Here is a 23,126-nt window from a genome sequence, read left to right as displayed (position 1 = left end):
TACCCCAGTTTTCAGATCCCTGAATATTTTTATAAGAACTAAGAATCTGGTCTTAAGATAGTTTTATATTTAATCCCCATGATGTTAAATTGGGAGAGGACAGCCGTAACTTTAGGGGACGGATCTTCATGCACGTAGCTTCAGTGAGCTGTCTGTGGAGATTGCACATGGCCCTGGTCAATTCTCCTATAGTTCACCTAATGACAGCAGTATGAGCAAGGCATTCCCTAGATCATCAGGCATACTTTCGCTAAAAGCAATACCGGATTAATTCTACTCAGATACATTAGTGAAAAGGTTAGGATGTTATACTGGATTTTTATTTCAGTGGTAGTCTTCCTTCTTAGAAGCTGGCAGGTGAATCTCTTCTGGGGCCAAAGGAACTTCAGTTGGAATAAAAGCTAAACCTGCATTATTATCTTCGCATTTTAAGGTTACACTGTATAGTTTAAGGCCTAAGGACACTCTAGATTACAAGTATACATAAATCTTATTAACTACCAAATTTTCTCTTTTGTTTCATCCTATCTCTACATTCCATCATTCAGATCCTTTAGAATTTCTTTGTTCCCTCTGTGATCACTGCTTCCGGAAGAAATCTGGCATAGGATCTGAAGGAAATGCCAGAGCGAAATTTTCCTTAAGATTAATCACACAGGTAAGTAATTTCCTCTCCTTGCCAAATAATATTTTCTGAAACTTTTTAGAAAATCAGTAAGACAGAAGTGGGTGGTCATGAAAATGTGAATTTTAGGATTTACTTAATCACTTACACATAACTTTCAAAGGTCTAATCGCTTGCCCGAAGCAGTATGGGGCTCTGTTACTGGCTGGAAAGAGCAGGAATTCTCCAAAGCTGGTCTGGGTTAAGGAGCTTGAGTAGCAGTCTGCCCCACTGCCCATCCCAGAGACCCTGGTTCCTATTCCCGCTCTTTTCCAGCGTCTGGGGGCACAGCAGGGAATTCAGAATCATCAAATGACTCGAATTTTAAAGTATAAATATCAAGGCATCAAGATTTTTCATGTATTAAACCTTAAAAGCAGTTTGTTGCGAAGGCTAAAGGAGTGAGTATGAGATGAGGCAATGAACAGTCTCCCAGGGACTGGCCACACAGTCGGTTTCTAATACGTGTCATCAGCCCTCAGTCAGCCGGGAGTGCCCCTAACCAGAACAGAGGAGGGGAGCCTGCCGTTCCCAGCAGAAAATGGACAGGCTCATGGGATTCAGAAGAACAAACTATCAGGAAAGCCAAACATAACTGAAGACTTAAGAAGGAAGGAAGGAAGGAAGGAAGGAAGGAAGGAAGGAAGGAAGGAAGGACGGATGAAAGGGGGAGGGAAGGAGGGAGGAAGGAAGGGAGGGAGGGGGGAAGGAAGGGAGGAGAGAGAGAGGGAGGGAGGGAGGGAGGAAAGAAGGGAGGGAGGAGGGAAGGAGGGAGGAAGGAAGGGAGGGAGGAAGGAAGGGAGGGAGGAGGGAAGGAGGGAGGGAAGGAGGAAGACAGGGAGGAAGGAAGGGAGGATAGAAGGAAGGGAGGAGAGAGGGAGGGAGGGAGGGAGGAAGAAAGGAAGGAAGAAAGGAAGGAAGGAAGGAAGGAAGGAGGAAGGGAGGGAGGAAGGAAGGAAGGAAGGAAGAAAGGAAGGAAGGAAGGAGGGAGGGAAGGAGGGAGGGAGGGAGGGAGGGAGGGAGGGAGGAAGGAGGGAGGGAGGGAGGGAGGAAGGAAGGAGGGAGGGAGGGAGGGAGGGAGGAAGGAAGGAAGGAAGGAAGGAAGAAGGGAGGGAGGGAGGAAGGAAAGGAGGAAGAAGGGAGGGAGGGAGGAAGGAAAGGAGGAAGGAAGGAAGGAAGGAAGAAGGGAGGGAGGAAGGAATCACTTGGGAAGAAACTCGATTTGATTTCACCTTGGAACGACATGGAGACATCCAGGAAAGGGACAAACCTCTGAGTTCCCCCAAATCAGGTTTAATCACAATACGCTACCCACAGACACAAGCCAAGAATCGTTCCTCCAAAAATCCAAATTGGTATTATTTCCGTTACTTCCATTAAAGTCTCAGTTAAACATCTGTTTGTTCGATTTATGAATCTTTTTTTTTTTTTTTACCAGTATTTCTTAGATTTACCAGAACTGCCTAGACAATTCCATAATAACCTATGGAATGGTAGAGAGCCACTAATGTCTGCTGAACTAAGTGACCACACAATTCAAATATGAAGAACTCAAATACAGGTAAATACACACTTGAAATAAATGCACGTGCGCGTACACACACACACACGCACACACACACACTACAGTTTGCAAGTATAGCCCAAGTCTCTTAGTACACTGAGGAAAAGAAACACATTTTCCCGTCCCATTCTCTATATGGAGACCCTCACTGGAGACAGCCGACAGACAATCCGATTCTCAAAGTGTGGAGGATATGGGGCTGAAAACAGACCACACGTTAATATTATTAACAGTAACAACAGCTAGTGTTAATTGAGCACTTAGCTTTCAAAGGGCAAAGTGCTTTAGGTCCTGCGCTCTCATCAGAGATGGCCGTTACCATGCCCGTGCCAGCGACGACACCCTTCTCTGGTACTTAGTGGCAAGGATGTCAGCAGTTAGTTAGCTTGGTAGAAAGCAGACTCCTATTGACGGGAATGACCCTATTCCAAAGTGGTGGCTGGACCAGGACGTGTTGATTGAGAGGAAACAGCAGTGAACCTGGGGTCCACAGGGTCTGCTGGACCATTTTTCAGATGTGCGACCAGTGGCATTGCTAAGCTTCATTTTTCTCCTTCTACAACACGGGAAAACGTCATCTCACGGAGATGGTGTAAGAAGCAAAATAAATAAATTGAATGAATTAATTAAATAATGACCAGTTCGTGAGGCATGTGAATGACAAAATACTAGCTACGTACACGTGTTCAAGTTATCATCATCTCTGCATTTGCTGCAAAACTTCAGGTGGAGTGATTCTGGTTATGAATACCAATGCCAAACTCACTCTACTCAGATGGATTGTTCCAGAGAGGGGACTCAAATGTAATTTAGGAACTATTTGGGATTATATAAATTCAGGAAAAGAGACTCTGCATTTAAAATGTGTTTTCTTTTTCTGACATTGTTCCGTGATGCTCATCGTTTGCCTTATATAAAAAACATATTTAGCTGGAGACCCTTTCCCACATGCTATTCAAAGACTCCCGGCAAATCTGACCTAGTGCGGTAGCTAATCTGAATCATCTGAATAAGCCACAAGTATGGACTTCAGAGGCCACTGAATGAATGCGAGTTGCCCACCGGTTAAAACATCAAAGTCAAACAAATCACAATATTCAGAGGAGAAGTGTATTTCTCATATTGATTTTTCTTACACACATGATGTTCTATGAATCACATCCCTGGTGTTTGCTAACATCAGTCTTATTCTCCTAGAATACAACACCACGTTTAATAACCACTTTTGTTCAACGCGGCAGACGAAAGCCAATTCCTATCGCTCCAGGCAGACTGCATAGTCAAAACAAAAGAAACATCACAGAAAGGGAAAATGGAGAAAGACGCATTAGATATTAATCTCATATTCGCTGGGAAAACAGAAAAATCTTTATCTGTTTCTCCTTTCAGAGTTGAAAGGGCTGTGAGTTTTCTGCTGCCCTACCCACCCTGTAATTCCGAGCTTTTTATCCAAAGCTCTTCCTTTTTACCTTATTTCAGCCATGAAAAGTCTCTCGGGCACTGTCAGTATGAAACAAAATACACCTCTCTTCTTGACCTTGCTTCATTCACACCTCTTGATCTCTTTCATTTCCTTTCATAAAAATTCTTCAACATTCACAGATACCCTCAATCCTAAAGATAACATACCCTTATCAGCTTTCCTTTCTAATTATAACCTATCGCTCAGATCTGAAAGTCTACTTATGTTTTCTGCCTTTCTTGTAATTTTCTCCAAAATAAAGTCTCCGAGAACATCAGTGGTTCTTAGAGCTGAGTCTAGGTTATGAATTCATTTTGATCTTTCAAAACAGCCAATTTCTTTCTTTCTTTCTTTTTTTTTTTTTTTTTGGAAATCCTATGAACCCACACTTAAACAGATGAGCTAAAGTAAAATGCTCAGAACATTACTTGCATGTAGCAAGTGCGGAATAAGCATTAGCTGCGATTATTGTTATTATTAACCCTTCTTGCTACTTGCCCCTACTCCCCCCATAAATATTTCTTTATTCCCAACACGACTTCCTGAGGAATTTCGCCCTACCGGCCCGCTACATGCTCGTGGGAAGATATGCTAGATGTATGTAAGAAGGAGGTCATAACCGCTGGGTCTCAAGGACGTGAGAGTTCTCGAAGGAAGAGACACAGATGAATACCACAGGTGCCGTAACCACAGCTGGAAAGTGATACCTCGAGGGGCGCCTGGGTGGCTCGGTCAGTTGAGCGTCTGACGTCGGCTCAGGTCACGATGTCGTGGTTTATGAGTTCGAGCCCCGCGTCGGGCTCTGCGCCGTCAGCTCGGAGCCTGGAGCCTGCTTCCGATTCTGTGTCTCCCCTTCTCTCTGCCCCTCCCGTGCTCATGCTCTGTCTCTGTTTCTCAATAATTAATAAATGTTAAAAAAAAAAACTTACACAGAAAGTGATACCCTGGGGAAGAAGACACACTGAGTTTTCCCAGAGAGGAGAACTATGACCCATAGGTTCAAGTTATGGAAGGCAGACTTTGACTCAACATGAGGAAGACATTTCTCATCACTGGGCTGTTGACCTATGGAACTAGCTGCCTTGGAAACCGGCGACAAGCGTGGTGATCGGTATCTGCCGGGGGTACTGTAAAAATGAAGCCGGTCCAAGACAAAAGAAATCACCGACATATTGGAACAATTTGCTAACAGGGTCATAATGGAGGAGAAGGCTCTTTAAGCTGTCTTCTGCGCGTGCACGCAACACCACAATTCGGCCCGCCAGCAGATCGTACCCGTAACTACAGAAAGGATGGAGGTGAGGCAAGCCAGATGACCTGGGCTGCAGTGAGGAAACCCGTGCTTGTCCAATGAGTATGTGCGTGAACAGAAAAGCCAGAACCCGAGCCAGATCTTTTGGTACAAAGGCACTTCCACCACATCTCGTTTACGGTGAAAGACTGAAGGTGCAGGTGGACTGTGAATAGAGCCCCTAGAGTTTCCTGCCCAAACCGGGAACACTGGAGGGTGAGAAAGAGGCGTAACTGGTAACTACGGCGGGAACACAAACACAAACCAGGACGCGTGACCACCCCAGCTATCAGTGGGTGGTTACGCAGGAAGAAATGCGAGCCACGGAATGCCTGGGGCAGAAATTGGAGCCCCGATCTTGGGTAAAGATCTAAGAGCGAAATCAGGAATAGAACTCATTAAAGCAGTGGTTCCCAATCAGGGGTGATTTGGGTCCCCAGGGAACCTTTGGCAATGTCTGAAGACATTGGCAGTCGTCACACCTACGGGGTGTGGCCCTAAAGCATTAGGTGGGTAAAGACCAGGGATGCTGGGGGACACCCTACACAGAACGGGACAGCCCCTCACAGCAATGTCGTCCGCCCCACGCTGTCAGGAGGGCCAAAGCTGAGAAACCCTATAATGAAAATTAAAACATTTGCCTACACAGATATATGAAACATCTGCACTTCAAAAGAAAACAGCAGAAACTATTCAAACCTTAAACATGACAAAGAGCTAATATTGAGCAATCCAACCTTCACACATCAAAACTTCCTGGCAAACACAAACGGCCAACGTTAAAAAACGCTTCCCAAAACCAAAAAACAACTCCACCTCCTAAGTAATCAAAATAACTTGAATTAAAAGGACACACCTAACGTTACCTACAAAGCTGGCACAGGCTTTTTTCTATTTTATTTTTTTAATGTTTATTATTATTTTTTTGAGACAGAGAGAGAGAGCACGTACGCATGAGCAAGCGGGGGAGGGGCAGAGAGGGAGAGGGAGACACAGAATCTGAAGCGGAGTCCAGGCTCTGAGCTGTCAGCACAGAGGCCGACGCGGGGCTCGAGCCCACGGACTGTGAGATCATGACCTGAGTCAAAGTCGGACGCTCAACCCACCTAGCACCCAGGTGCCCCGAACTCCCATTGTTATTATGGTGTCGGTGAGCTTCCCAGAGTACAGTGTTTTCTAAATAACGTGGGAAGTATTTTAGTTTTAGTGTTGCTACACAGTCTCATAAAATTCAAACAAAGGAATGTGAGAACATTTTCATTAGTGCATTTCATTAGTGTGAGGAGAACAAAGAGCACTAGGCCACAAAGCTTTAACGGGGTTCTGGAATAGCAGGTAGATAAAGAAACAGTTGTTGGTGAAAAGCAAGGATTTACTGGGTTTTTTGGGGAGCTGGCGTTCAACTTGAAGAACGCATATGTGTGGTTGGTACGTATAAAAGTTTTCAACTTCTAATAGAGTTCTGTGGGAGAAAAAAAATTTCTCTCTGTCCGGATTTATAAAAGGATTCAAATAACATCTCATATTTTTTAAATCCTTCTTTGAGCTGTTATTAATTTAGTTCTGAGTGTTTCTTCTTTGTACCCGACTTCTGTGATCTCTCTGTGATCGGAAAAGTACGGCTTTGGAAAACCAATTCCTACATTTGTTGCAGGGAGAGAAAATGAGCTTCAGCTTCTGATTTATGAAGTAGTGACTAGTGCATAAAGATATATATACATATACATACATATGTATGTGAAACCACTAACATTAAAACGTACGAAGGAATTACACCCACGTTTTGTACAACATACGCACGCTTCATTTGAAACCATGGCCAGGCCTTAAAGCGAGGATGCCTTCAAAGGATGAAAGCCACCCGTAAAATTTAGCAACTGAAAGATAAAATGTGACGGATGGCTTCGACTGATCGCATCTTGAGAAACCAGCGACCTCAGAAGTGCAAAAGCTGAATAAATTCAAGAGGAAAGAATTAAGAAATTGAAACAGATAAGAACTGTCAGGAAATTGTCGGTGTGATTGAGTGTTTGACATAGTAGAGATTGTTACAATAAAATGCATTTGGGGTTATTTCACTTCTGTTACAAAGAGATGATATTTTTTTAATGGAGGGGAACACTGAATGTCGGCAGGTACGTTGCCACGGGGTACGCTTTCCTGGTACCCTGCCGTTCCTCCTGACGGATGTGCCCCCACTCTCTCGACCGCTTCTCCACTGTTGCAGCTTTTTGTTTCCGTAGCTGCACTGCACGCACCTCTAACTGTTCTTATTTTTATGTATTTACTTATCTTAAGTTGGTTTATTCTGAGAGAGAGACAGAGCATGCGAGCTGTGGAGGGGAAGAGAGACGGGGAGGGAGATAAATCATCAAGCAGGCTCCACACCATCAGCGTGGAGCCCGATGGGGGGCTCGAGGCCGTGAACCATGAGATCATGACCTGAGCCGAAACCAAGAGTCAGACACTCAACTGACCACGGCACCCAGGTGCCCCGTCTCTAATTGTTTTTAAAGGGGATGTCCTTCATGAGATCAGGGCTACCAGCCAAAACATGAATGAGATGGGTTTAAGTTGGAATGTATGTGGTCTAATTGCTGACATCTGAACAGTGTTGCAGAGCTTACAAAGCACGTTGACATAAATTATTATTATTATTATTTTATTATTATGATTTTTAAACTTTATTTATAAACTCTGTCAGTGCCGAGCCTGACGTGGGTCTTGAACCCACAGAACTGTGAGATCATGACCTGAGCTGAAACCAGGAGTCAGACGCCTAACAGACTGAGCCACTGAGGTGCCCCTACATAAATTTTTGTTTTTTTATTTTTTTTAACGTTTATTTATTTTTGAGAGAGAGAGAAAAACAAAGTACGAGCGTGGGAGGGGCAGAGAGAGAGACACACACACACATACACAGAATCGGAAGCAGGCTCCAGGCTCCGAGCTGCCAGCACAGAGCCCAACGCGGGGCTTGAACTCATTGATCGAAACCTCGTGACCTGAGCCAAAGATGGATGCTTAACCGACTGAGCCACCAGGCGCCCCATAAGTTATTATTTGAACCTTACTACCCTGCAAGGTAGGGGGCATTACTGCCATTTCTATTTGCAAAACATTGTTTCATCACTGAATTATTCTTTGTAAAAGCAGCATTTTAAAAAAATGTGTTATGCAAATAATGTTTCCATTGCAGATCAGTGAGAAAACATAAATAAGCAAAAACAACAGTAACATTTTTTATTTTACGTTTCCCTGGTGCCAGGCACTGCTCTGTGCTTTAGACTTACAGCAGAGAATAAATGGAAACTTCCAGCTTTGTGGTGCTTATATATCCCGCCTCCCAAGCAGACTCACTGGTTAACACTTTGATTTGTATTATCATAGACTTTTTTTTTTTTGTTTTACACACACAACCTTCACATCCTTATTAACTTCACGCAGGAATGATTTACGTGTATAATACATCTCGCCTCTATATATCTTCTCCTTTAACTAGTACACCATGAACATTTCCCACCTCAGTATTTGCTGATAACATGATTGTATATGGATATACTGTGATTTCTTTAATCGGTTTCTCCTTAGCTGACGTTTTAGGAATTTCCAGTCTTTGGCCCATGTAGATATGTTGAGATGAAATTCTTGCCGCTGAAATCTTTGAACACGTCCTTAACTATTTCTTTAGATAGATTACTAAAACTGTGCGTTAAAAGATATGTAGTTTTTAAAATTAAAAAGTTAAAATCCAAGAAGGTATGTGTTTTAAGTACAGGGAAATTTCTTCCCAGGAGGTCTTTTGTGTGTTTGCTTTAAATCAGCTTGTTATGCTTCTCGTTGGCACCGTGTGAAGTGCTCATCACCATCACTGCGTATTAGAAAGTCAGAGAGTAGAGGGGCGCCTGAGTGGCTTAGTTGGTTGAGCACCCGACTTCGGCTCAGGTCATGATCTCGCAGTCTGTGAGATCTCGCAGCCCGCGTCGGGCTCTGTGCAGACAGCTCGGAGCCTGGAGCCTGCTTCCGATTCTGTGTCTCCCTCTCTCTCTGCCCCTCCCCGGCTCATGCTCTCTCTCTCTCTCTCTGTCAAAAATAAATAAACATTAAAAAAAAATTTTTTTTACGAAAGCCAGAGAGTAGAAAAGTGGTTACCAGGAGCGTCTGGGTGGCTCAGTCGGTTAAGCGTTCGACTTCGGCTCAGGTCATGATCTCACTGGTCATGAGTTCGAGCCCCTCATCGGGCTCTGTGCTTACAGCTTGGAGCCTGGAGCCTGTTTGGGATTCTGTGTCTCCCTCTCTCTCTGCTCCTCACCAACTCACGCGATCTCTCTTTCTCTCTCTCAAAAATAAATAAATAGTACAAAAAAAAAAAAAAAACCCAACCCACAATGGAATTCAACAATTCAAAATCATTAAGATTTTTAAGTATTGTGAGGTTTCTAAATGAAACTTCGGTCCAAGACAAGGGGAAGAAGGCAATATGAGGAATGTAAGAACATGAAACTATTCTGTGCCCAATAAGCATGGATTTAGGGCCTACGTTACGCACAGCACTGAAGAACCCTGGGGGGGCAGGGGGGGTGGGTGGGGGGATCAGCAACCGTGGAGGAAGACGTGGGAGTGTTCCAGAGGAAGAGCAGGAAAGCTGCCTCAGTGAGCGTCAACGGGGCTAGAAAGCCAGCCTCGGAACAGAAGAGGGAGACGCGGCGATTTGTCAGACGCAGAGAGAATCGCCCTCATAGAGTCTGGCTCTTCTCAGTAGTTTGGAATTGACAGAATCTAACTATCTAACTCACTTCGCTACAGACAACAAAACAAAGCAGCCGTCTGAACTCATTTAAACTTTTAAAATTTCTAAAACTTTACGTTCAGTTTCTGGAAATTTCTGCCTAAATGTAAAAAAAAAAAAAAAATTCTCTCCCCCTCCCCCCCCCCGGGTATTTTCTTGCTACAATCGACAGGCTTTTTTTTCCATAATAAATTCTTGAACCACCTTTGTTTTCAGGTGGGGGACAGGAGGACTGGGGCAGCTCAAACTCAAGGCAACTCTATTATTTCTTATACTATTTTGGGATTTTGGATTCATTTGATGCCTATCAGATAGTTGCCGATGATCTTCTGAGTGTCTACACTTTCATTTTAAATTTTATTTAAAAAGGAGACAGTGGCTGGTATCTCGAGGATACGTGTAGGTCTTCAATTGAAAAAAGGAGCCTGAAAACTGGGATGTGTGTTCCCTCCTGGCTTAATCTTATGACCTAGATTTGTAACTAAACAGAAGTAATAATTTGAGAAATATTTTGCAATACAGACCCAAAATAGCAACACAAATCCATTTTGCTTAAAGTGCTTTCTATTCAAAATTTCATTAGAAACATTTTGTGGTGAAACCATGATTATTCTGCCAGCCAGGCAGCGAGGGCAGGGAGCAGAAGGGAGGAATAATCTGGAAGAGCTGGGCCGTGGTCTGCAGGATGGGATGAGACTTTTGGAAAAGGAGCAGGATTATTTGGACCTCCTTCCCCATGAGACTGTTTCCACATGAAAAATTGTAACAAAAAAATAAATAAATAAACTGTATTTGAAAGAGACTGATCCCTCCCCAGACAGCTGGTAACACGTTGTAAAAGCCTAATGATACGAGGCATTATCAAATTAAAATTCCCATATTTTGCAGGATGCCGATTTATACATCCACTCAGCCACGCTGTTTTTCTACTGGTAACTTGAATTCCTGTTTTAAAACTGTGCCAACTCCCCTTGGGTGTTCTGGTGATGAAAACAACTTTCCTTAAATTTCAGCCAAGACTTTTTTCACTCTTGGTATTGGATGAAAAATATGCGTGCTGGGGCGCACACTGCAATGACCAGGCGTGGGGCAGGGCCGGGGGGGGGGGGGGGAAGGGGAGGAGAGAACTATTTCAGAGAACCATTCTGATATTTAAAATAATAGGGGGACAAAAGGATGCATTAAAAATAATATGCTAATTATTTTTTAAAATATATTCTGATTCTATACACCAAGTTTACCGAATACTGAATTACCGTTTGTTTTTTTTTTGTTTTTTTTTTAAAAGCTGGATATGCTTGTTTAAAATATAAAATCCCGGGGCGCCTGGGTGGCTCAGTCGGTTAAGCATTCGACTCTTGGTTTCGGCTCAGGTCATGATCTGTTGCATGAGTTCAAGCTCCGCATCAGGCTCGGTGCTGACAGTGTGGAGCCTGCTGGGGATTCATTCTTCCATTCTTCCATTCTTCCTTTCTTTCTTTCTCTCTCTCTCTCTCACTCTCTCTCTCTCCCTCCCTCCCCCTCTCCCTTCCTTCCTTTCTTTCTTTCTTTCTCTCTCTCTCTCTCTCTCTCCCTCCCTCCCTCTCTCCCTTCCTTTCTTTCTTTCTCTCTCTCTCTCTCTCTCTCCCTCCCTCTCTCTCTGCCCCACTTGCGCTCAGTCTCTCTCAAAATAAATAAACTTCAAAAAATAAATAAAATAAAATATAAAATACAATGTTGTGTATGTAAACAAATGCAGACAAATCAAACCGAAGAAAGAAGAACACATACAACGATAAGCTCGGGGGAAGGTGCCTGAAATGCAGGAGCAGAAAGCCGAGCAAACAGCTCGAAACCCGTTCCAACCCAAGGGCGCCTGGCCGTTTGAAGCCGCTACATGGCTGCTCTCTCACCTGAAACACCTGAAAACCGTTCACCGCATTAGAGACAGACGGGCTGTGTCACCCACAGACCTCCACAGGACACGTGGTGTCACAAGCTCCCGGGACCTCTCCATCTCTATACATGGTCTTGAAGTCATATATAAACGCGTGACAATACCACCGTCTAGGAGAAAGTCACATCACCATAATCGCGCTGAAAAGTGACCAACTGACCTGATTGATGGAGTTGGCAGCACAGGATGCAAGGCCTGTTCCCACAAACGTAAGCAGGAAACACGGCAGGTCAAAAGGTCCCGGGGCCAGTGCAAATCCAGCCGAGGTGGTGCTGACGACGAGAGCTGCAACACAGAAACAGAGCAGACTCATCACCGATGCAGACTCGGGACTTACGTTAAAGCCCGAAAACAAGCCCTCTTCCACACACACCAATCAATTTCATCAGTGACACCAACTATGGACGAATCCTCTCTCATTAAAAAAATTAAAATTTTTTTCTGATTATAAACATTATATACGTTCATTAGTAGAAAAATGCTAATATTCCTTTAAGTCCATTATACTCAAGAGTAAAAAAAAAAAAAAAAAAATCAATGTTCACTTCTTCACCCAACAAACCCTTACTGGATACCTAATTCCCGACCAGCACCTGGCTGCGTGCCAGGCAGAGTACAGGGTGAAGGTACGTAAGGTCTCGTTCCTGCTGTCGGGGACCTTACTGGGCTGGGAGGTGACAGACACACGTCAGTAACTCTAACACATACAAAAGGAGTCCCAAATCCAGGACAAGCTGCAGACAACCTGAGCAGATGAGAGAGCAACCTGAGAAGATGGTTCTGGGGCCCAGAATCCGGTTAGAGGAGTACCAGAGGGAGGTGACAGTCCTACAGCCCCCAGGGGGAGCCGAGGGGAGGGGCGAGGTGCAGGCGCAAAGCCGTGTCATGCAAGCATCTGCTAAGGCTGCTCCTTTCGTTAGGACCTGGTCCTTCCTTCCTGGGGGTTTACAGAAGCTGGCAGGGCCAGAAAGTGTCTAGGACCGGGACTGATACGGGGCTGCAGAAGTTCACTGGAAAAAGGATCACCAATGGCGGACTGATGGGAGAAGACTTCGACCAGACGGCATCCAAGCTGGAGCTTCGGGAGGGGAGGTAGGACACGGTGGAGAGTGGGAGGGTGGGAGACACCACAGGTGGTTGGGTAGTTCCGAGAGCAGGCACAAGGGCAAGAGAGAGCAATGTCGAGCGTCTCTAGTAATCGGACACCATCTGCCTGGATTTCGAACCGAACATCTGGGGAGCACCGTTGAGCCTCACCCTGCCCTACATCGCAGCTGCGGAGAGGTACTGTCTGTTAAACCCACCTCTACTGCCAACGTCAAGCCCGCTGATTCATAACCAGGGTGGCTCTGCCCCCAGGGGACATCTGCTAACATCTGGAGACATATTTGGTTGTCACACTGGAGGTGGGAGGATAACGCTGTCCTCCAGTGGGTGGAGGCCAGAGATGCCTCTAAACGCCTTATGGCGCACAGAGCAGCCCCCCGCCCCCAAACCAAAGAATTTTCTGGCCCCAAATGTCAACAGTGCTGAGGTTAAGAAACATGTAATCTAGTCCGAGCTACTATCTTGTGTGGACAAGTGCAAGGGCCTGTCCCCTACGTGGCCTCCTTGCTTCCGCCTTGTCCCCTCCCCTCTCCCAAATGAGATTTTAGAAGTATAAACAGATCATATACCCCTGCTTAGAAAGTCCCCGGGGGCGCCTGGGTGGCTTAGTTGGTTAAGCATGAGACTCTTGGTTCCGGCTCAGGTCCTGATCTCACGGCTCGTGGGTCTGGGCTGTGCCGCTGAGTGTGGGCCCTACTTGGGAGTCTCTCTTTCCCTCTCTCTCCGCCCCTCCCCTGCTGATGCACACACATGCGTGCATGCTCTCTCTCAAGATAAATAACTATTAAATAAAAAAAAAAAAAACAGGAAGAAAGCAAGCCCCTTGACACTACACCTGGACTAACAGGCAAACTCCTCTGTCGCGTGTGTGTGTGTGTGTGTGTGTGTGTGTGTGTGTGTGTGTGTTGTAGCTCTCTCTAGCCCACTCACTGCTCTCCATCAGGAAGGCCCGGCTTTCTTGCCTCGGGGTCCCTGTGCTTTTGTGTCCCCTGCCCCCTTCCACGTCCTTCAGATCTCGTCTCAGATATGACTTGTTAGGGAGGACCTCCCTCTCCGGAAACCCCTCAGGCAGGAGCTGTGACGGTGGCCTTCACTGCTGCAGGATGGTCACGGCTAGCGCTCTGCGAGGGACACAGCAGTGTTTACCAGAGGAAGGGGAGGAGGGGTGCAGGCTGCCACACCGCAGGCAGAGCTCAGGGTGAGGAGTTTACATGCCGTTCGGTTGGCAGGGGACTCACTGATGGCCCCATGCAGGGCAGGGACCCGTCACTGGAGGCTGGCCCGGAAGCAACAGGCACCGTGATTTGCAACAGGCAGGGAGTGTTTCAGACAAACAGTTTGAGAGGCTGTACTGTCGTTGATTTTTTTAAGTTTATTTATTTTGAGAGAGAGAGAGAGCATGAGCAGGAGAGGGGCAGACAGAGAGAGGGAGACTGGGAATCCCAAGCAGGCATTGTGCTGTCAGCATGGAGCCCGACACGAGGCTCGAACCCACAAACTGTGAGCTCACGACCTGAGCCGAAATCAAGAGTCACACACTTAACCGACTGAGCCACCCAGACGCCCTGAGAGGCTATACGGTCAATCCACTCTGAATGAGGTAGTAAACACGGGACTCAAATAGATATAAGGGATACTGTGACGGGTCCATTGTTAGGACTTGATAAATGTGAGAAATGGAAAGACCAAACAAAATAACAAGAAAAAAGGATAAAAGGTAAGTGTTGCACCGGGGGACTTGGAGAAGGATCAGAACATTAACAGAAAGGAGCACATCCAGGGAAAGGTGAGCAAGCTAGCTGGTCTCAGGAAAAATGTGCTGGTGTTGAAGAACCACGGGTATCTGCGTGGAAAGGTACAGATGTGAAAGGAAAGAGACTGGGAGGCAGGAGAGAAACACGAGGCTCTGAAGTCACTTGCCCAGAGACCAGGGCTGAGCCCGAGGGGGATGGATGAGGTCGTCGATGGACACTAAGTGCAGCGGGAAGAAGTGTATGAAAAAGTCAGAACTTCGCAGATGGGGGAAAGGAAGCAGGGACAGACACAAAGAACATCAGGAGACAAGAGTCAGGAGGATGAGGTGTCATCGAGGGGCCGGAGGAAACAGTGCCGGGGCACCACCAGTGACATCAACAAAAAATGCCAGGGAAATTGGTAATTCCTCCTAATGACCGCGAATTGCTTGGCACGTCCTTCAGGCTAGTTTCATCAGCAACATATAGAAACTCTCTGTTGTTTTACCATGTGGACTAGCCCTGAATATCTAGACCAGACACGGGCTTCTCGGTGTCTCCATATTTCTCTGCCTGGGCTAGCGGCAATGTGCAACGGGGAGTGACGTGCGTGTGCGGAGGTGGGCACCCTAAACCAGAAGTCTCTGGTGAACATGTCCTTTGGCAAGGAGGTCCCTCCTTGAACGGCGTGGTCCCCAAATGGGGTTTGCATCCACATCTCCCGGGAGAGGATTTAACCTCCAGAACAGAGCACACTCACTGTTAAGTAGACAGCAGAGCGAGTCCAGGAGCAAGAACACAGGTTGGGATAAAGGTTACAAAAAAGGACGAGCAGCAGATCAGGAGCTGAAGGCAAAGAAGAGAAAAAAGGGCCTGGCTTAGGCCAGAGAGCACGCCCTGTCCCCTCTCCCCTCCTCTGCTCCGGGGGCCCAGCCTGCCTGGGCCCACAAGTCGTACTACAAGCCAGAGCGTAAGAATCTCACGGGAGTATAGACAATGGCTGCCTGGAGACTTACGCCCAAAAGAAAATGCCACGGTGACTCCGGGCTCGAGCACAGCAGTTGCAGGTGCATGTGAAGGGACCTTTTACCCACGTGCAACAGGGAAAGAACAGCTTCTCATTTAGCGGTCCATTTAGCCATACCTGCGTGCACACGGCAACTACCAAGAAGGGCATCTTTAGAATAAACGAAACTCCTTTCACAATACTCAAAATAGCTCCGGTCTTTGAGGAGGATTCTTCATTCTTTACCGATGTCACACCGTCAATCACAAAGCTTCGTGGACAGTCCCGTGTCTGAGACCGAGTGTCACCTTGCTTTTTGCACAACTCAAAAGCTCTGGAGAGAGGTTAGGTGACTCCTCGCCTATCACCCGGGTGTGGTGACAAGCCAGGACCGGAAGAAAAGTCTGGAACAGCCAGGCTACTTCTCAACTGAACCACCAGCAAGAAAGCTTGATGGTGGCAGTGGGAGGACTGGAGGGAATAGAAACCACAGGGCTTGCCCTCTCAAAACGAACTAAGTAAGTTTTTTTACATCCATGGAGCCAATCATTTGACATCATCCTTGATTCTGTGTTAAGGCCTTGAACCTTTAACCAAAAGCAGACTAAACAACTATGGTCGTTAAAAGAGCTTAGAAAATCCACAGTAACTTTCTCAATACACAATTAGTAAACTCTAGAGTCACCAGTATGGCTTTAGCTATCTCTAAACATCCACATCAACATTTCGTATTGTGTTTTATCAGCAACTAAAAACAAACAAAGCATTTCCACCCCAGTGGGCGAGACGGCACCGCAATCACTGAACTGTCAAAAGAAAAACTGCAAAAAGAAAATTCGCTTTGCTGAAAACCAGAAAGGGTGCATACGTAGCTCCATGAAGGCAAAACTGATCGTTCAGAGGAGAAAGTCTCCTGTTTTTCTTTTCACCTGCCTCAGAGCTTGACTGAGTGACGGACGACAGAGGAAGACCATCAAATTTCTGACGGGTAAGTAGAGAAGAGGTGGAAGGCGGTTTGCAAAACAATTGCCCAAGGGACTATGTCTCAGTGAGACAGAAGAGTGACTCAATTTACCAAGTAGAAAGACTGCCTGATGTAAGACTGTATGAACTGTAAATGGTACAGCACGTTACAAAGTGACAGGGACTATTATTACTATTACAGGGGAGGAAATCTGCATTTGATAACACATTTCTGCCAAAGCATCAAACCCTAACAAAGAATGTGTTTATACCTGCTTTGTCAAGGCAATTAATTAATTTATTTTTTTTTTTTCAACGTTTATTTATTTTTGGGACAGAGAGAGACAGAGCATGAACGGGGGAGGGACAGAGAGAGAGGGAGACACAGAATCGGAAACAGGCTCCAGGCTCTGAGCCATCAGCCCAGAGCCTGACGCGGGGCTCGAACTCACGGACCGTGAGATCGTGACCTGGCTGAAGTCGGACGCTTAACCGACTGCGCCACCCAGGCGCCCCAAGGCAATTAATTTAAAGAAAAGAGAGAGGCAGAAGGGATTGATAAACTGTACAAGTAAAATTGACCACAGCAATATTCTCATACATAACGGCCACAACTGTAATTAAACTTTTCATTGATTTCCTGGGATTCATTACGTGGAATCATTTTGCAACACCAGGATCTCATTAAAAGTGGGGGTAATATATTCTTTCATTAATAACACTTGAAATTATATTTTATTTGGTAATCTCCTATTCTGCCCCTTCACATGTAAACATGAAATCAATGTTGCCAACGAAGCATGACCCATCCAACAGAGGCCCAGAGGTGCTGGACTCTGGGCCCTGACGTCTCTGGGAGGAAGTCAAGGAAGAGTCATATTCCCGCTCCTGGTGGAGCCTGGCCCACCCTCCTGGGTGGGCGTCCAGCCGGTGATGCGCAAGCATCCTGTGCAGCGAGAGTCAGCGGCAGCCTGTGCAGGTGCCTAGGGAACAGCAGTCCCGCCTACCAGGCCCAGCTCCGCCCAGCTGCAGGTCCACCCGTCTCTTCCGAACCATAAAGCCCGGTCTGAGATCTGCCGGGGCCACCTTCTTCCACAGCCCGTCGTTAACAGGAGTCCACAAATACGGGCTCGTCTGCCAGCCTTCCCTGCGGAGAACTGTGTAATACAGGTTTGTCCGGAAACAGGTGCAAGTCCGCAGGCCCCACGGGGCTGGAAGGAGCAGAAGTCCCCGAGGTGAACGGCCCAGGAGGGCCACGTGGCAGAGAACGGCAGGCCGCCTGGAGGAGCAGGACAGTCCCGGCGGATGGCTGGAAGGAAAACGGGGTCCTCGGTCCCAGGCAGCCAGAGAAGTGAACTCAGCAAGCCTGGAGGAGGACCCCAGGTGAGAACCACAGCCCCGACCCCCACGCTGACTTCAGCTTGTGCCATCCCGAGCGGAGGATCCGGCCGGGCCGGGCCCGGAAATGACTGCGCGCCGTTTTAAATTTTTTTTTTTCAACGTTTTTTTATTTATTTTTGGGACAGAGAGAGACAGAGCATGAACGGGGGAGGGTCAGAGAGAGAGGGAGACACAGAATCAGAAGCAGGCTCCAGGCTCTGAGCCATCAGCCCAGAGCCCGACGCGGGGCTCGAACTCACGGACCGCGAGATCGCGACCTGGCTGAAGTCGGACGCTTAACCGACTGCGCCACCCAGGCGCCCCTTTTTTTTTTTTTTTTTTTTTAATTTTTTTTTTTTTCAACGTTTTTTATTTATTTTTGGGACAGAGAGAGACAGAGCATGAACGGGGGAGGGTCAGAGAGAGAGGGAGACACAGAATCAGAAGCAGGCTCCAGGCTCTGAGCCATCAGCCCAGAGCCCGTGCGCGCCGTTTTAAAGCACCAAGTTGTGCTAACTTGTTGTGTAGTAAAAGAAGACCAGCATGCACTGGAATGAGGGGCGTTTAGGAAAGGCCAGTCCACCGACCACACGGAGAACCGACCGGTGTGGAGGAAGACCCACTCAGGGCACCACGTAAAGGCCGCTGCGGAGCGCTGGGTGGGAAGGGGTGAGGCCTGGGGGAACGGCGACGGAACAGAGGGGTGGACGAGGGGTTTGAAGGCACTGGCAGAGGCCTTCAGCACCCAACACACGGAAGTGGTTACAGCCAAGGAGCGAACTCAGAGGACAAGACCTTACTGTTAAGGGAACAGTCACAGAACTGTCGAAGGGAACTCAGGGCCAACAAGTGCAATCTCGGCCCCGATGCGAGAACCCCGCGACCACGTTTTTGGACGGATGCCACCTCCAGATCTGGGGACCCTGGGAACCCCTTCTGCATGGAAGAGCTCTAGCTGACTTGGTTCTCTCTCAGACCAGGTCCAGTCAGCTTCCTCGAAACACCTCCCTACGGATGTGACTTTGTCTTCCCGAGCGACGGGGAAGGAAGTACCTCTCACTCCTTCAATCGCCAAGCGCAGCTCTCCCACTGTCTGGGTCTCCCCACGGGAAGTGTCCCTAGGGACCAACCGCGCTTGACTTCCACACTCCTGTCCACGCCATGTGACGCCTTCAAGAGACACGCTAGGTTCACTATGACAAAAGCACGTGGCACAACGTCGGGCAAATAAGGGGTTAATGAGCGGTGCTCTTGCTAATTGTTGAGATGTGGTTCCCAGAACCCTAGATGAAACAGGTCTCTGGCCACTGAGCTTAGACTTCACATTTCAAAGGGGTGCCCTTAGGAACTTCGAGAAAGGATACAACACTGCCTTACAAGCTCCGCGTGCCTCGAGGGTTGTAACCCAAGGTACCACTGCCTCACTCTTGAGACTGGAGAGCAGTCCCTCCATAAATGTGGGTAAAAAATGACAATGACAGAAACACAAAACTTACATTTGTGGAGCACTTTACAATGTCAGAGCACTTTGATTAGTACTTAAATCTCAGAAGCGCTAACCTTCAAAAAAAGTAGGGTGTGGAGAACTCCGGGATACGGGAAGAGCGCATGAGAACTTTCACTTATATTTGACTTATTTTACTTTATTGTTTTTTAATGTTTATTTTTATTTCTGAGAGAGAGAGAGAGAGAAAGAGAGAGAAAGACAGAGCATGAGTGGGGGAGGGGCAGAGAAAGAGGGAGACACAGAATCTGAAGCAGGCTCCAGGCTCCTAGCTGTCTGCACAGAGCCTGACGCGGGGCTCAAACTTGCCAACTGCGAAATCATGACCTGAGCTGAAGTCGGATGCTTAACCGACTGAGCCACCCAGGCACCTCTGACTTTACTTATTTTAAAACACACATTTCGCATATCTTAAAATTAACACAGTGTGCTGGTATAAGAGTACATGAGTTTTATTTACAAATAGCGACACATTTTTCTGTTCTATATGACATTTATGTGCAGTAGCATAAATACTATTATAAATACATGTATGTGCACATAAATACACGTATCTGCACTTAAAACTTTTTTACTGTATATGCACTTAAAATACATGACTAACAAACTGCATAGACCCTACTCTAAAAAAACAGCAAGGCAGGGGTGCCTGGGTGACTCAGTCAGTTGGGTGACCGACTTCGGCTCAGGTCGTGCTCTCACGGTTTGTGAGTTCGAGCCCCGCGTCGGGCTCTGGGCTGATGGCTCAGAGCCTGGAGCCTGCTTCCGATTCTGTGTCTCCCTCTCTCTCTGCCCCTCCCCCACTCATGCCCTGTCTCCCTCGGTCTCAGAAATAAATAAACATTAAAAAAAAATTAAAAAAAAACAGCAAGGCGAGCATGGTAGGTATTAACGTCTGGTTTATATGTGGAGATACACATCAGTGGGAGTGAGCTCAATGAAGGGTCTAATCCAGACCGTCATACGGTTTTTGCACGATAGTCGGCTCTCTGCTTTACGGGGTATTCTTTGACAAGTACGACGAAGACTGCTTTCCAGAAGGAGAAAATTCAACCAAACGAAGGGACACGCGTGCACGCACTCACACCCCCTCTCCCCCCACATCCGCCTAACTGATTACAGAATCACAAACCAGCCCGGGAAAGCTCAGACAACACTGTAAGCCTGCCTACACGCCACGATGCTGTTTCTTCCACTGCAGGTTTTAAGGGCACTGTGATGAGTCACAGGGGAGGGAGCCCGGTCTGGAAGGTGGGGAGGAGACTCCCTGCTTCCGTGACCCTGGGCGCTTGCTCTGTCACCATAAACTGAGGTTCTGTCAGACTCAGAGTGGGAGTCTGGCCACGCTGTCCAGCTCTGATCTCACAGCGTACTTTCCAGTGCAGCGCTGAACCATGTAAGGCCTTCGCCTTCGCCCGTATGCAAGAGCTTTTCTTGGAGAAGCAGTTTTATCGAGAATTATTTTTTTTTAAAGGCTCAATACTTTGAGAACTATCGGTTTCTGAGCATAAGCACAACACAGGCACTTGGACTTCCTTTCTGAGATGGTCAGTTAAAAATAACTACAAAGAGGGGCGTCTGGGTGGCTCAGTTGGTTGAGCGTCGGACTTCGGCTCAGGTCACGATCTCACAGCTTGTGGGTTGGAGCCGCGCATCAGACTCTGTGCTGACAGCTAGGAGCCTGGAGCCCGCTTCGGATTCTGTGTCTCTCTCTCTCTCTGCCTCTCGACAATAAATAAATGTTAAAAAAAAAAAAAAAAAAAAAAGCTTTAAAAAAAAACTAGAGGGGCACCTGGGTGGCTCAGTCGGTTGAGCGTCCGACTTCAGCTCAGGTCACGATCTCACGGTTCGTGAGTTCGAGCCCCGTGTCAGGCTCTGGGCTGACGGCTCAGAGCCTGGAGCCTGCTTCCGATTCTGTGTCTCCCTCTCTCTCTGCCCCTCCCCCGTTCATGCTCTGTCTCTCTCTGTCTCAAAAATAAATAAACATTAAAAAAAATTAAAAAAAATTAAAAAAATTAAAAAAACTGGAAAGATTGTATCAGAAAAATTGTCACCTACATCCTGATTTTATCTCTTTTAATACTCCCCCGCTTTTTGTTTTAGCATGAGCTCCTAAAGAAATAAGTGAAAAACAAAATTCCAATAAATCAATTTGAGTAATTATTAACTCTGGCAAAAGATTTGGTCAAAAGATTAAAACCCCTGGCTAAACAAGAGTTTGAGATTCTCTATAGATTTCAAATTATCCTTGTGATCTATTATATCTCATGACCCCTGATAGCCGATAGAGCACAATACTGTAATCTGAGTCCTACAAACCTGAGACGTATTCTCCTTAAAGCTCTCGTGTGTTCTAAGTGTATAGGGAATAGGCAGTTAATGAATCTGTGGTTTTGCTTACGTGTGTGTCCAAACAGTGGAATCAGTTTTGTTACCTGATCTCAAAGTTCAAAACGGCAGAACTTAATTAAGAGGCAGGAATTAAGTCTTTTCTGATTCTAAAATGAGCATGTCGTTTTTGCTTAATAGCTGTACTTAAAGATTTCCTCCTCTCTCTTCATTTCTATTAACAGCTTAAGCTTCAAATAGCTCAGTTTCTAAGGAAAGTGAGCTTTTTAGGCTTCAAGGCTCTGCAGCGGGTCTGTGAACTCTGTGAACGTCCTGACCTAGTCATCTTACTTACCTTACATAACGCGCATATCAAAGAAGGTGGTAATTCTGGTGATCACTGTTCACTTCGGAGCAAAAGTCACCTGATGAGTGACAGGGTACTTTCTTCCTCAGCCACATTAAAGGATATCAATCAGGGGTACCTGATTACAAGCCATAACCACTTCTGGTTAAACGATAAGGCTTTTTATAGGGATTTTTAATAACACAGCTGCAAAATGAAGAACTTTCGGGGCCTTCCTGTTTTCCTCTTTTCTTTTTTTCATATACTTAATGACCAAAGCTGGTCAAAAAAATAAATAAATAAAATCCTAGGACCAAATTAAAACTCATACTTCAAACTGATGGAGCACCACTGTTACCAAAATGAAACATTTAAGTATGGTCCCTGGGGGCAATTCACCAGGAAGCATTTGGTCTGCATTTACAGTTAGCATTCAGAAAAGGGAAATGAAATTATCTATCGAGTCTGCTTCAAAAACCAAATAAAACCTGTTTATATCTAAGTTAATAATGCAACACATTTGAATGAGATCCTAAGATTGTTCTTTCAATTAGTTTTTCCTTGAACCACCTAAGCTTTTCTACTTTGTAAGCACCCTATTTTTCGTGTTTTTTTTCCCCTTCCGATAAAGAAATATTTCTTCTCAATATACTTAATAAACAACACTTTACAACCTCCGTAATTAACTAAAGACCTTTTCCATAAAACTAATGTGCATTAAACTTTTAAGAAGTGGAAATCTGTGCTTAGTCAGTTAAGTGTCCGACTTCAGCTCAGGTCATGATCTCACGGTTTGTGAGTTCGAGCCCCGCGTCCGGCTCTATGCTGACAGCTCAGAGCCTGGAGCCTGCTTCGGATTCTGTGCCTCCCTCTCTCTGTGCCCCTCCCCCAACTTGCACTCTGTCTCTTTCTCAAAGATAAACAAACATTAAAAAAAAAAAAAGAGGTGGCAATCTGTCTTCTGCACAATGAGTTGGCAAGAAGGGATTGTCAGTTAAGCGGTTTTCACTAAAATAATGAAGCTTTTTCTCAGTTTCATCTCAAAATTGTTAA

The 23,126-nt window shown here is 46.2% G+C and overlaps 1 protein-coding gene across 2 annotated transcripts in view; it reads right to left on the bottom strand.

The window, feature by feature from the left end:
* The window catches only part of LOC102968248 (protoheme IX farnesyltransferase, mitochondrial), a 138,239-nt gene that overhangs the window by 92,521 nt on the left and 22,592 nt on the right, over window positions 1-23,126 (bottom strand). For both annotated transcript variants that reach the window (XM_042967727.1, XM_042967728.1), the window contains exon 4: window positions 11,867-11,991. In XM_042967727.1, coding sequence (XP_042823661.1) covers window positions 11,867-11,991 — 125 coding nt within the window. The remainder of the gene's footprint in view (window positions 1-11,866; window positions 11,992-23,126) is intronic.

Source organism: Panthera tigris, chromosome E1 (genome assembly GCF_018350195.1).
Source record: "Panthera tigris isolate Pti1 chromosome E1, P.tigris_Pti1_mat1.1, whole genome shotgun sequence".
In the NCBI taxonomy this organism is placed as follows: domain Eukaryota; kingdom Metazoa; phylum Chordata; class Mammalia; order Carnivora; family Felidae; genus Panthera; species Panthera tigris.
The sequence above is the reverse complement of the archived record's forward strand: the minus strand, read 5'-3'. Positions and strand labels throughout refer to the sequence as shown.